We start from the raw sequence: 15,215 nt of genomic DNA on the forward strand, positions 1-15,215 counted from the left end.
AAAGATATTTTAAATTGAGGAGAAATTATATGAAACCACGTCTGTCTCGTGCGTAACTTGGTATTCTCTTATATTTTACATTTTCTTTACACGTTTACATATTTTGTTTTAACAATAAGTTTCGCAGGTCCGTACATGTTGGAAAAGGGACGCTCACTAACTTTCTTTTTTTTCTAAATTTCGCGTACCCACGCCGTCCAGCAAAAAGGACTCTCGTGATTGGCCAAATTTTATCGCGTGATGCTTTTGATTTGACGAATCACGAGGACCACCCCGGCGCAGGCGCGTGGAAATTTGAACGTTGCCGGCAAGCGCGGCAAAATTTATTATATTTGAATAAGTACTTATATTTAATCTTAAAATTATCTCTTTCATCCATCATCATTTATACTTTTTAAATTAATCTTAATTACACCTCCGCCCAATATGTGATTTTCACACACCGGACGAAGGCCTTTACTTATGAATAAAAAAATTACGTAGTTGAGCAAGGAATCAGATTAGATGTTTTATGAAGCCGTTTCTAGAGGTCAGGGTTACGTTTCGACTTATGACTACTAAATGATTATTTTACACCGGGAGAAGCCCGCCTGTAACAGGGGTGTATCAATACACAACATCCACTGATGATTAGAGCATTTCTACGAAACTTACTCCGAAACATTGGTTTCGTCTCAAACATCTTAGCCCCCCTGTGATGCATGTGTAACCAATGCATGACGTCACAGGTTCTGTACAAAGCCTCATACCTCCTCTCCAGTATTGGACGAATTTTATGGTGTGCACGATGTGCGGAGTCCTGTACGAAGCGTACCTTCAGCTCATTATTCGATCTCAGTCTCCATCTCGACTGTGTATCTTTAATCTGTTCGAAAATTTCGAGTACCACGCTCTGTTCAAACGACCCTAACTTTCCATATTTTTGGTCATGCACCAGGTTTACGAGCCATACAGTCTTGTCATGTCAGTGTTTTGTATAAGATGCATTTCAATGCCTTGAAACGTAGCACTTTCGTTACACCAAAGCGTCATTAAAATAATATACTATAATATTATACTACTCTCTCAGCATTTTCATTTCGGTCTATGTCAATATCAAGACTTCGAACCGTTATTTTTTTTCGTTTTGGTTCAAGTAAAAAAAAATATATCGTTTCGGTTCCGGTTTTCGTTCCGAAAGAAATAACAGTTTTCGGTTCAAAACACTGGTCAATATCAACCCTCGTCCGTAACCTACGATATCCAATTTAGGAATTATGTAGTTAAGTATACTTTCACATCTCTTTCCTGTCAGCGTTAAAAATGATCATACAGTAATGGATTGTTCTACATGCGTTGGGACTACCCACGAGACCTCGGACTTACTAGGGACTCTAAAGATTCCTGGAAAGCTTAATATTTTTTCTGGTCTGAGGATAATAATATACCTACCTATTCTATCAAACGTACTCTTGTCAAACCCAAAGAATTTTGACTATAAATAGAAAGAGCTTTATGCGTGTTATGATAGGTATTTAAAATTATTGAAGCACGGTTAAGCTGATAAACTCCATCAATATGAACATCACTCAGTTGCCATTCCGATGTTATTATTCAAGCAAATTGGCTGCAATTTATATGTTCATTGTGATTACTTACTCGAGTGCACTTATTAGGTAATGGTTTTAGACAAATTTTTCAACTAAATAATAATAAAGAAGTAAGTATAGTATTATTGGCTGCTTATCAACTCATCGTGACGGAGTGTCTTTTCATACGCCCTAAAAATAGATAAATAAATGTCATAGCAATAGTGTGGAGTTCTCTGCAAATGAACCTTTAATGCAAAGTCACGTGAAGCTAACTTAATCAGTGGGCCAGAGGTCCTTTTTTACTTCAATTTAATACATCTTTATGGAAGAAGGTTTTTTAACATCTTTGACTAACACTGTGTAAACTCCCACATATACTACCTACCAAAAATCATTCCATGAAAATTAATCAAACTGTATAGAGTACAGCTAAGCCAATGTTAACATTACTGCATAAAATCGTATAGGTAATGAAAATGTTTGTGAACTCTGGCATTTGACTGAACACAACAGGCGGCATGGATAATAAATTATTGCATATTTCGGACCTTCATAACCCTTCCACCCACAGTCATTCCTTTTTTTTTAATATTAAGTTTTTTTTTTAATCTACAATAATTAAAATGTGTGTACAATCAAACTACGTATATAATATTATTATGTGTGCATCTGTTCGGTAAAGTTATGACTTGATATATATATAATATGTTCTTCTACTTCTACTCAGTGTTCCGGGAAAGATTTTGGCAAATATCCTCTTGATGAGAATAAGGGGCCTAATAATGCACGGCCTCACGAAAAACCAGGCAGGGTTTCTACCTGGACGAGCGTATGTAGACCAAATCCACAACCTTCGATGTCTTCTACAGCAGAGCCATGAGCTGAATATTCCATTGGCCTGCTGCTTTGTGGATTATGAGAAGGCCTTTGACAGTCCGCACCGCCCCTTCCTCTGGAGGATACTCGGAACATACGTGATACTGTCACGGAATGGTTCAGGGTCAAGACCGGAGTCAGACAGGGTTGTGTCTTTGCCCCGTTTCTCTTCATCACCCTCTTTGACTTCATACTACGGAAGTCAATACCATCTGACCGAGGCATACCTGTTACCCCCACGGTGAAGTTATGCGACCTGGAAAACACTGATGACGCTGTCTCATTCGACAACTCAATCGAAGGCATTCGAGAGACAATCGACAGGTTGCATGACAACTTATCTCGCGTTGGTTTGAAAATCAACGCGAAGAAAACCAATGTTTTGTGTAATAGCACTTGTCCTGATCCAGATTTCTCTCTGATTAGCGACGGGCAAAACATCGAGAGCGTCGACAGCTTCAAATACCTGGGGGTACACATCACGGGAGATGGCTTTTTGCAGAGAGAGCTCGCTATCCGAATGGGAATGGCTGGAGCAACATTTCAACTCGATGCGGAGTGTCTGGGACTTACAATTGTACTCGGTCAAAACCAAATGCCGCCTATTCGACGCTTGCATTCTAACAGTGCTGCTTTACGGTAGTGAATCATGGCACTTTACGAAGGCTCAGAGCAACCGTATACTGTGCTTCAAAAACAGATGTTTGCGGTATGCCTTTAGAAGCAACGCGGAGATAAGGGAACGCACCAAGAAGCCTTTCATTACGCTGAGATTGAAGAGGCGACGTTGGACCTGGCTCGGCCACGTGCTGCGGATGACAGAAGAGAACCTCAACCTGGCTTGCCTATTCTTCAAGCCGACCGGATTCCGGTGTTCTGCAAGGCCGCTAAATACTATCTATAGAGTGTATACGGCGGAGCTACGGGATGCTGGTTTGACCTGGAACGAAGCAAGAAGACTTTCGAGGGACAGAGATTCTTGGAGGCGCCACGTGGTGTCCATATGCTTCGACTGAGAGGCGGATATGGCCGAAGAGGATTAAGAATTTATGTATTATTTGCAATAGTTTATGGATCTTCTGTTTCATAATTTCCCTTTCAGTTTTGTCATTAGATTTTCTAAGCGGCCAGTTATAACTGTAAGACTGTGAGTAAAAATTACGGAGTTAATAGTAGTGGGTAGGTGTCAACACGTTCGCAAATACAATAGTTATAGTCACCATTTAAAAAAAGTATAGTCAGAGCTTTTAGCCAGTGATTTTCATCCATTGGTAATTCTATACCGAGAACATTGTTAGTTAAGATAGGTGTTGACACCTAAAATACTGTCTGTAAATAAATGTTAAACTTTTTGTCTCCATGTCCTGAATGCAATAACAAACATTGATTTGAAAAGCAATATGTAAATTTGACCCAGATCCGGGATTCAATCATAAAACTCACAGATCATATAACGATCATGCTAACCTCTGAACGACTTCAAGCGCTATAATAATTATCATATTAATATATCAAAAATGACTATCTATCAAGCCTCTCCTCGCCAGTTAATAAAATATATTGCCTCATGGCAAACATTTTATATACCGACATATATTTGAACGAATGAACAAACAATAATATATAAATCTGTGTCTATTGAAAAACCAGTGAAGCATAATGATTTTCTTGTTCACACTCTGTCACCCCTGAGACATGCAGTTTATTACTTCAGGTTCACTTTACAGTTCCCACGGCCTTGGTTATAAGCGATCAATGACTATCGATATAGAAACTATAAAATAAATTATATTTCCTATGTATTTTTATATCAACGCACACATTCACTAAAATGTGTTCAAAATCATGGTTTTTTTTATACATAATAGTCAGTTATTCCACAGAGCAAATATCGGAATAAAAGTACAAGGTTTGATAGTGAAAGTCTTATGAGGAATGGTTGTTAGTTATTCACCCGATCCATTGAATCCATTCTCACGACACAGATTGAAGAAATAGCATTTTGATCCATCCATGGGATTGACACGTACATCCAATACAAAACAGCATCAATTTAATAAAACAATTTATTCAGAACGCACATACAAATAATTTTTTTATGTGGTAATGTGTTATCTCTCATCGCGTTTGTGCTTTCTCTTTGATTTGTGTTTATGTTCTCTTCTCTCAGGAGACATCGATTTTTTCTTTTTCCCGCTCTTTTTCTTCTTTTTGTGTTTACTTTTATGCGACTTTTTGGACTTAACCTTACTTGTCTCTACCCAACTGTCACTATCGCTCGATGATGAATCGATTTCGATTGCGGTTATATCTTTTGGAACACTCCCTTCCGTGAGGTTTTTTAAGGTTTCTTTTGACTCCGCAGTCCTTTCTCCTTTAGGTTTAAAAATATGCTTTTCGGGTAGTTTCGGGCCATAGACATTTGAACTATGTACATCGACATCCATAGATTTATCAAAGACATTGATATTTGAGTTGACATTCTTTTTAGAATTTTTCATCTCTACAAAAGTTATATTTTTATCAGATGTTAATAAACTTTCATTATTTTTTGGAATACTTTTAACAGTATCTGAAACTTCATTAGAATCTGTCTGATTTTTCTGCCATGAATTAAGTCTGTCAAAATTTAAATTGGCGAATATACCTCTTGGAGGTGATGTATTTCTTTCTACATTTTTAGGTGGTGAATCAAATGGATTTACAATTTTAGCAGAAGAATCCTCACTACTAATATTATCAATTTTTGCAGGTTCTCTTGCATTGCTATCTTTTGCATCTGTCTCTTTGATTTCTGTCTCATTTTCGGATTCAGAATCACTAAGAAAAATTGCTTTGTACAAATCAACTTTATTGAAATTATCTATGACTTCTGTAACTTCCTTTTCTTCTTCTAGTTTAGATTCATTTGAAATTTGTTTTTGAAATTCTAATGTTGGCACCAAATTTTTAATACCACACTCTCTTTCTTTTTCTTTCTCTTGTAAAAACAATTCTGCAACAGTCATTCGTTTAACTGGTACAATAACCTTAGGAATATCTACAGTGCTAAGTTTATCGCTGATTTCTGCTTTATCTGATTTTTTCGTATTAGAATTTGAATCGTTCAAAGGTTTAACAACTGCTGTCTTTGTTTCCGCTTCTTTGAATCCGGACTGCGCCTTCAGAAAACTGCTTTTGTTATGAACAGATGCTTCCAAATATTCAAAAATGGAATATGTCGGTTTCTTCTTGCCTGCCATCTCTTGTCCATACCTGAAACAACAATCAAATTTAATAATATTTAAATTACACATCAAAAATTTAATGTTATCCTTTAAAAAAGAATTAATTTATTATTTTATGTAAATCAATTTTATATTCAATATATTTACCCTGGCCCGAAAGGATCTGGCACATTGAACCTCCGACAGAGAAGGGAATCGGGCCTCCATTGTTGGACTTCTCGGGTGAGTTTTCCAAACATCCCAAGGCGGGCTGCCTCCATCTTCTCTGAAGAGGCGTACACGGAGCTGTCTTTCTTTTCTCTGGCTCCTATTGGCTCATCTTCACTGTTTACAGCAGATACAAACCTAGAAAAAGTATTTTTGAAGTTATACTTCTTTAGAAGTGTTTGGAAAATCAGATCAGAGTGTATTTTTGGCGAGTGACATGTACCTAACACATAATTTATTTTTTCACATGAAAAAAATCACACTCGATTGGATTCGAACCACGATTGTTCGGTTATCAGCCGAACGCACTGCCTTTACGCCACAATATGATAATGCAATCGTGACGATTATACAGTATAATATTACAGTTTTGAATTGTTCCGTTACCTAGGCAGCGAATTTATTATTATATGTACGAAGAATTGTTCCGTTGCCCAGGAAACGAATTTATTATTGTTGACCATTTGCAATTCCTTGCGTAAACAAACTATTAAACGTCATGTGGCAGTTGTTACTTTAAAAATAAAAACAACGATAAATAATTATATAATTTAGTAATATAAGTTAAAGTGTAAAGAAATAAACCAACGGCGTTCCAATAAGCGGTCCTTTTTCTTGAGTGTGAAATTTAACAAGATAATTAAGAGCTAGTCGAAGAATCTAGGTTATCACAAGTTTTGTTTTTGTTTTGTGACGCCAAAGAAGTATAACTTCTAACGCGCGTACATAAGTACACACACCGATTTTTTTTCAAGTTAGTTAAGTCGAATTCTACGATTTGATTGCAATGGAAGCTTATATTCGATTGAATATTCGATTGCAATGGAAGCGAACATAAGGAATGATAGTGTGATTTCCATTAGTACAGCTAGCATATTATCATAAGGGCCATTTAGACCAGTGCTTTCCAACCCTATTCGCATTATGGCACACAAAACAAATTTAAAAAAATTCCCAGCACTGAAGAATACTTATATAAAAATAACTTTACTATCAGAAACAATGTCTATCAATAACTTTTTATCAACATAAACAATAAAACAAACCTTTCATTCATCAGTCCACTCAAAGGCCTGTATAGTTTATAAGCTTGCTCGAACTCGGACTTCTCTCTCACTCTCTCCCATTCGGCCAGCCTGTCTTTTGTTTGCTGTCCATCATTTTTATCCCCACTGTCAACACCAGTTTTCTCCTTCGAAGAAATAAAAGTCTCATATCTCAATTGTTTCTCCGGATTTGCTGCAAATGGTTTAAACACTCCAGGTTTATCACCTAAATTCTTTCCATCGTCATTTTTGGTCGTGCTTGCTGAATCAGTGACAAAATTTACATTTCGACCGGTAATGGCGGCAATTCTTTCTTCATACGATGGAGCATTTGCTGAATTTGAAGAAATTTCCTTGTTATTAGAAGTACTTTTGATTTCTCTTTCTTGTTCGCCAAGAATTACACCTCTCTGTTGTGCTGTGAGATCGTGCCGACCCAAGCCTGTAAATAGAAGAGAAACTATTACCTTAATAACAATTATAACACAAAAATATGTACAGTAAACTCGCAATTATCCGGTTTGTGGATTATCCATGCACAAATCGTTGTATACAACGATATAATAGGTCTTAGGAAAATTCGAACTGATATTAGAAAATCATTAATCACAGATTTTTTAATAAATAATGACAATTAAACATGTTAAAATAATATTGTCTGCTTTAGAAATGTATAATATGTAGGTAGGTATTTTAAAAAGAAAAAAACCATAGTTCGGATTATCCGTGTGTTTTGTTTATCTGTGCCGTCTCTCCCCACCATTAGACCAGATAATTGGGAGTCTACTGTATTTAAATTATGAGATAAGGTGCAAGAAAAAAAAGGTATAAGAAATGATCAAGGAGCAAGGAATAAACCAAAAATCTGATATCGTAGAAGTACTGCTTTCTGTAAAATTTCAGTGTGCGGAGATTGGAAACATTTGAGGAAATGTTGGGCAGGTGGCATAACTGAAGTATTGGACTGTATAAACGGAAATGCAGCAGTCTTGGTGCCAAGGCAGTTGATGGAGATGGCAGCAGAGAGAGGGAAGTTGAAAATATGCACGTAGTTAGAACTGCAATTTGATTGAATTGGTGATGATGGGTGTCAAAATATATTGAGAAAAAGATATGGTAATACGCTTAGATCTTTTTTAACATAATATAATGTATCCAATGTATGCTCGTAAAAACCTACAGATATTAAATGGTGAAATTGAAGTTGGGTTTGAGAAAATTTATGACAGCTTGAATGCAAAATACTGATCCATTAGGCATCATAAAATTAATTGTCAGGTATCGACTCACCTCTATCTCTAATTGTAGGAGTGTCTCCAGACAGTGTATCGGTTAAATCACTGAACCTGGTTTTTCTGGCTAATGCAGCTCCGGGCTTATAGTCTCGAGGAAGTGCCGGAAGAGGGAATGTTTTTGTCAATAGAGTTGACGATGATGCGGCCACAAAACCTGCTAATACCTGCAAACAAAATTCAGTATTTTTTGTGTTCCTCACTATTGTCAATTTGTAACTTCTAATATCATAGTTGTCTCTTCAGCGACCGCGGAGCTGAAGACATTGAGAATCTTTCATTTGATTGGACCACCATGTAGGTGACCTCTCTCTTTTGTGATAAATCATGATAATTTATGATGCACGTATCATATTTTATGATTTTTATTATGCAGGGACACCAAATTTTATATATATTCTCGTATATTGGGTACTAAATTTAAATATGTCATTTATTATACACATCCTATATTGTTATTTTCATATGAAGACATTAATGTTTTGAATAAGGTGAGAAGCATCAATGAAAAAAAATCATGTATTTTAGAAAAATTTTAAGGTTTCATAGTAAAGCAAAGCATCTTAAAATATTAGTATATATTATAGGTTATAGGTAACTATCATGTAGGTGTAAAGATAATAGATAATATTATAAATATAAATGACAAATCACAGAATCTTACCGCTCTATTGGCAAATGATTGTAGTTGATTCTGTTTTGATGCTATAATTTGCTTTTTCTTTTCTCCCGGATTTTCAAGAGTGAAATCGTAGCCAGACATGTCTTCTTTTGCATAAATATCTTCATCATCTTCTTCCAAAGCGCCGACCCCAAAAGCCTGGCCACGGATTGAAACCTAGAAAACATTTTTTTTCTTTTATTACTTTTATTACACTATATACCCTTGCAACGGCTCTACAATGCTGTGAAAGTCTACCCTACACAACTGTTTGCGTGTTTTTTAAGTGAATTGGTTGTTAGTCCGCCTATACTGCCGATAATGTCATGGCTCTAATCAAAATATATTAAAAAAAAAAAAAAATAAGATAATAGCAAGAGGTTTTTAAATACAACGCCAAAGTGACTACTAGGAGCAGCTGCGTAGCCTAACATGATTACAGTAAACCCTCGATTATCCGTGTGCGGATTATTCGGTTTGCGGATTATCCGTGCATTTAATTTTTGCAAAAATTACTCGCTTTTATAAACATGAACCTCGCTTAGGAAAATTCAAACTGATATTAGAAAGATTCTTGCAAACAAGCAAAATCACAGATTTTCTTAATATATATTATATAATAAGAGTATTAAACATGTTAAAGTAATTTTCTGCTTTATAAATGAATAGTAATTAGTATTTTAAAAATAAAAAAACCAAAATTTGGATTATCCGTGCCGTCTCTCCCTATCATTAGACCGGATAATCGGGAGACTTACCTTCTTTCCTTTATCGCTTGTAACGAGATGGCTGCCTCGCCACTCATTGTCATCTCCAAAGTTTCTTGTAAGTCCGCCCAAAACTGAGTGTCGACTGAGTCCCACATAACCGATACCAAAAGTATCTGTTTTTGGCTTGGCTACGTAAGGCTCAAAATCGTCTGGCTCGAATAGGAATTCCGAGTATTGATTGTCATCAACGTCATTTTCAGAGCTGTCTGACTGCACGGAGCTTGCGTTTTCATCATCTTTAGTTGGAGATCCAGCCTATATGTAAAAATAAAATTATAAACATACCACATTAACATAAGGCTCGTTAGTTCAGGAAAAAACAAGGCACGGTCAGTCGGAGGGGCACTGAGTGAGAGAAAGCGATGCAATATTGCTGATGTAATTATCATTAACAATAGCAATTGTAATAATAATATTATTACCACTGCTTAATTCTTCCCGATTGGAATATGTTATGCCTTCAAGATTTCCTGTTAATTATTAATCACCTGATTTTTAGGGAGAATTTCGTACCTTCGTTGAATCCAAACAATCCAAATATATATAATCGAATAGACAGTTTTAAGTTGCATTCCAGGATGCTGGAATCTAACCAGTTAGAAGAGACCAGCTAGTTACTATATTATATCTATGGTCTTTGTGCAAAGTGAAAAAATCATATCGTTCATAAGAGCTTCAACATAATTTATCCCTGTAAACCGAGAAAATAAACTGCATTCTTAAATTTTATAAAACTCAACATCAAATACTAATATTATCTCAATAATTTTGATTGACCAAACGAAAGACCTCACAAAATTTGTATAAAATCGTATACCATTTCAAAATTACCAATGTTGAATTTACCATAAATTGATCAAAGACCACATCGTCGGTCCCTATTAAAAAAGTCGGATCTGCAAAATGCTATTTTTCAGTACGAGCAATCAAAGATGTTTCATCAAATATCCTTTGTGACCTATTGCTTGCCATAATGAATAAAAATACGGGTTATAGAAACTTTTCTAAATGTTTATAAAAACATCTGTCTGTCCGGTGAACATAGCAGCAACTGTCAGATCCGACGCATCTTGCTCACCCACGCCCAGCCAACAATGTCGGTTGGTAAGAACTGACATTGTTATTCGGACACTCTCGGTAGATCCGTCATTTTTAACTTGAATATCTCGAAATTTTTCAAACAAACAAAAAAAACTGTGATTGTGGTATAAATGTTTAAAGTGTTTAAATAACTTTTACGTAATAATTCGAAAATGACAAAATTTCAGATCCGACTTTTTTAATAGGGACCGACGACATGAGGCGTCTAATTCCAAAAATCGATAAGTCCACATTTGGTCAAAATCGAGAAAAAAAATACGCACGTATTCTTTGTATAATTTTACATAATATGTATTCATCTATAAATTCCAAAACGCGACACAACCCTACAATAAAAAATATTTTAAGTCTCGATTTATTACAAAGCGTCAAGTCCGTGTTTCATATTATTTAAAGCTTGGTTGATTTCGCGCGTGTTTAAGTCAACCAATAAGGGAACGTTCAATATTGAAAAGGGCGTATCCCATGCTGCAGCATCTGGTAAACTCATGACAGTGCCACGGAAATATGTGCCTTATGCGGAGTAAATTAAAAAGTGAGGAACAAATAGCGCTACGTCCAATTTTATTTTGCCTATATTTATTACATTTAAGAGTTTATCGGCTGAAACAAATTGCCATTTGGTTCTAATTTCGACATAGAATACAACGGAAAAAATAATTTCACGTTAAAACAAATAATTGAAGCTTGAAACATAAAAACGTGATTTCCCGAAAATATTGAATTGTGGATTTGTCGCTTTTTGTAATTAGACGCCTCACATACACTTTACAATTTTTTATAATTTAGAAACACAAAGTGCAAGAAAGCGAACCTCGAGGCAAGTAGATAACAGTAATGTTATTCAATCTCTAACAGCCAGAGGAACCAGAAGGAGAAGAAATACTCTTTCTTACCCTAAACTCGGCTGGAATATGACATGTGTAAAGTTTTCTGGCCGATTTCTTTTCTTTCAGAGTCAACTGAGCACCGACACCCCGGCCTGGCTTCCAGCCCATACTTTTCAAGATTCGCATGGCCGCTGTCTCATGAACGGGGCGCAGAATAGTATCAAGAACTGGTTTACCTAAAAACAACACAAAGGCATTGGTTATGCAAATGGTAATAATGATACAAGTCTAAAATACATGGTATGTCGGTAATTTCAATTAAATTACCATTATTATTTATAATTATTACTGTTTATTCAATGAGAATTGACACCGAGATGTCAAAATTCATGTTTCAGTTTTTAATAAAGGAAGATATTTGAGTCCATTACAGGAACTTACCTGGGATTGGCCCATCATGGAATTCAATCTGCCGTTTTCTCTTAGTTGAGGTAAAGTGATGAGTGGTTATAACTTCGCGCGGAGCAATACCAAACTCATCACGATCCTCTTCATCCATGAAATCTTCAGGTTTCTGACTTTGCTAAAAATTACAACACACCAGTTATATAAAACATAACGTATATACATTTATTTATATTTTGACCATCATCAGACTTTAGGAGTAGATGTTTTTTATATAAACTGAATATATTTATTTATTTAAAAAAACATTGAGTTCAAATTATGAATTCAAGATGTTCACAATACGATATTTAGGATGAAAAGAAGAGGTAAAGCGTGTCATCATCAATCGATAACCTCTTTAATGTATTTATTGCCTATGGTCGCTATCAGTGACAGCTGCTTTAATATCACGCTAGTGAAACGCACTCCTTGCATTTTTTTAACCATTGTTCAACGTGTCGTCGTCACATACGTAATCGGTTATCACTCACATATCATAATGTATATATAGTATGAACACTTGACATTGATGTAGATGTACCTCATTCATATGACATACATACACTGCGGTACCCACATGAAAATTTTGGATTAGATTAACATAAAGTCATTAAAGAACCAACTAATTCAGGTTTTTGTATTCCTATAAACGTTCAATCAGGGAATACATAAATAATGGGAAGTGACATTACCTTCTGGGTGTGGTAGTAATGAGTTTCAAGTCTCGAGTGTGGAGAAATATGTGATAAACTTGTTCAATAGCTATATCTGTGTCATAATATACATTAAAGTTTGTCACGTACACGAAAAGCGCATTCAAAATTGGCATCTTTTGTGTTTCTTGCGATTAATGGCCGGAGTAATAAACCGGCTTCAAAATCTTGATCTATGGCGACTGACTATTACATTTCTAATCTGTTCTGTGCTTATAGCAGTAATTTCTATAAAGAAAATAAGCAGATTCATCCGTTTTGGGCGGAGACCTAACTTTATGATAACATGTTTTGTTAAGTTTCATATTCAACTAGGAATTTGAAACTTAATATAGATATGAATAAATCACATATGTTTATTTTATTATGGTCGAGGAAGTAAGTTTTTACTATTAGAAACCTAATCCATATAAAATCTCAGTATAAACTAAAAACAATTGATTCGTTTGTTACTTTATATTATATTGACTACATACCTATATAAAAATAATATAGGTAGGAAGGTATTTAGAGATATTGACCATGACATAGTGTGTGATTCAAGTTAAATCAGTATGATTTTAAATCTATTGATGAGAAGTCGATTGAATAAAATGAATGTTGTTGTAGGTACTAATAAATTGCTAAATATAATACGTAAAACTCTGTTACTCTGAAATAACAAAATCGTTTTTGAGGACAGAATTAACCAAAATGATTTAATTCGTTTTCTATGATTAATCATTTAAAAAAACTTATACAGACATCAATGATGAAAATGTATTATAAATGTTTTTCTTTGTCTTTTAAAAGAGGTAAGTCTTCAGGGCAGTACTTTACCGGCTGCCACTGATTGCTATAAATGTTTAGATTGCAGTAGCTAAAGTTGAAGGTAGGCTGTTAAGATCAGCCATTAATAGTGCATATTAAACTGTCAGTTGTACGTATTTGTTTTCATTGGATTAAGAATACATATTACACGTATTGTAGGTTCATTTTTTTAAATTGATTAAACCCTGCCTAAACCAAACTATAATAGATAACAAATATTATTCTATCTATAAAATATCTAAATTTATGTATGATTTTATTGCATAATTTTAGATATTTTATAAATAGATGAGTATTTATAGACTATTATCTATTGGCTTGGTTTTTGCAGGGTTTAATTGAATTTTAAAAACTAATCTATCTATAAATATTGTAGTCTTATTTTAATAAAAACTAGTATGTATGATTGACAAAGTTTAATGTGCACTATTTATGGCAGATCTTAACAGCCTACCTCCACCCTTAACCACTGTTAGATTGCGCCTCTTGTATCTCTCATATTGTCCCACTATATCTTGCATCCTGCCGAAACTATTGAATCCTACATAATGTGGTGCTTTTATACCACAATAATAATAAAAAAGATCATTTACCGGTGCTTGGATTCTATCCGACCTTGAACTCTTGAAAGAAGTTGGAGTCCACCCTTCAGGAACTGAGACACTGTTGAAGTGCCCTGCTGAAAAGCCGCCAGTGAACGCTCCATGGAAACGTCGCTTGCCATTGGCATCGAGAGCATACTGTTCGCTGACATCTTGATATGACGATTTCTTCTTTGGAACCCTGTCTGTGATGATTAATGGATAATAAGATATTACGTTCTTATTCATCAATAAACTATTATGCCAAACTGAAATGTCCAGTCATAGAGTTTGGTATTCCCTTATACATGATATCAGTGTGATTATTCAAAACTCTCTCAAGAAATATCAATCTTAAATTTTTTTGTATTATAAATTACAAATATTATCTATATATATCCAAGAGTGGGGTAAAGATGCAGTAGGTACTCCATATCGCTTTTATGGTCATGGGTTGAGACCTAAAACCAATCCAAAACCTATGACAACCTACTATATAACCCAAAAACAAGTAGGTTGGTTTTAGATCTCAAAAGACCCGACCGCAAAAACGACATGCAGTACTGTCTCTAGCATTATTATTATTTTATAATAATACTATAGGTGAGTAATAATAATAATTGTTTTATTATTTAACAACATAGTGATATATTTTTCAAAACGGTAGTCTTTACTGAAGTACCTTCGTCGTATGGTTGTAATGGGGTTCCAAACCGGGCGACATTTTCATCGTCAGAATCGTCACTCATATTTAAATAAAAAGAGTATTATTCAATTTATTCAATATTCCACTTCATAATATTTTCGTCAACAACATAACCTACTACATATTATCAAAAACGAACTGTCAAAATATTGACTATGACTATGGTCACTATGGTCTATAACAGTGTTGCCATATTTTAGTACCGAGCTTCCAAAATTATAGTATTTCGGCAAAAAATATATTAAGGTGAATCGGGGTAAGTGTGACATATAATTCAATGAGATGAATTTCAACCTGGTTCATGATGAATAGGTGTGTTTTAAACAGTTGAAAACTTTACCATAGGATCTACAAAAGCATTACAATTAATTAATATG

At 34.9% G+C, this 15,215-nt stretch overlaps 1 protein-coding gene across 1 annotated transcript; it reads right to left on the bottom strand.

The window, feature by feature from the left end:
* Positions 1-2,184: 2,184 nt before the first annotated feature.
* On the bottom strand, positions 2,185-14,981 carry LOC147077905 (G patch domain-containing protein 1 homolog). The gene is made up of 10 exons (XM_085960933.1): positions 14,815-14,981; positions 14,145-14,338; positions 12,023-12,164; positions 11,648-11,817; positions 9,639-9,905; positions 8,884-9,057; positions 8,218-8,386; positions 6,928-7,369; positions 5,822-6,019; positions 2,185-5,702 (listed from the first exon to the last, which is right to left on the bottom strand). The coding sequence occupies exons 1-10, from the start codon at positions 14,879-14,881 to the stop codon at positions 4,559-4,561; spliced, it is 2,967 nt and encodes a 988-aa protein (XP_085817059.1). The 5' UTR covers positions 14,882-14,981; the 3' UTR covers positions 2,185-4,558.
* Positions 14,982-15,215: the final 234 nt, after the last annotated feature.

This window comes from Rhyacophila brunnea, unplaced genomic scaffold (genome assembly GCF_057557595.1).
Source record: "Rhyacophila brunnea isolate RB1 unplaced genomic scaffold, BYU_Rbru_1.0 scaffold_12, whole genome shotgun sequence".
In the NCBI taxonomy this organism is placed as follows: Eukaryota; Metazoa; Arthropoda; class Insecta; order Trichoptera; family Rhyacophilidae; genus Rhyacophila; species Rhyacophila brunnea.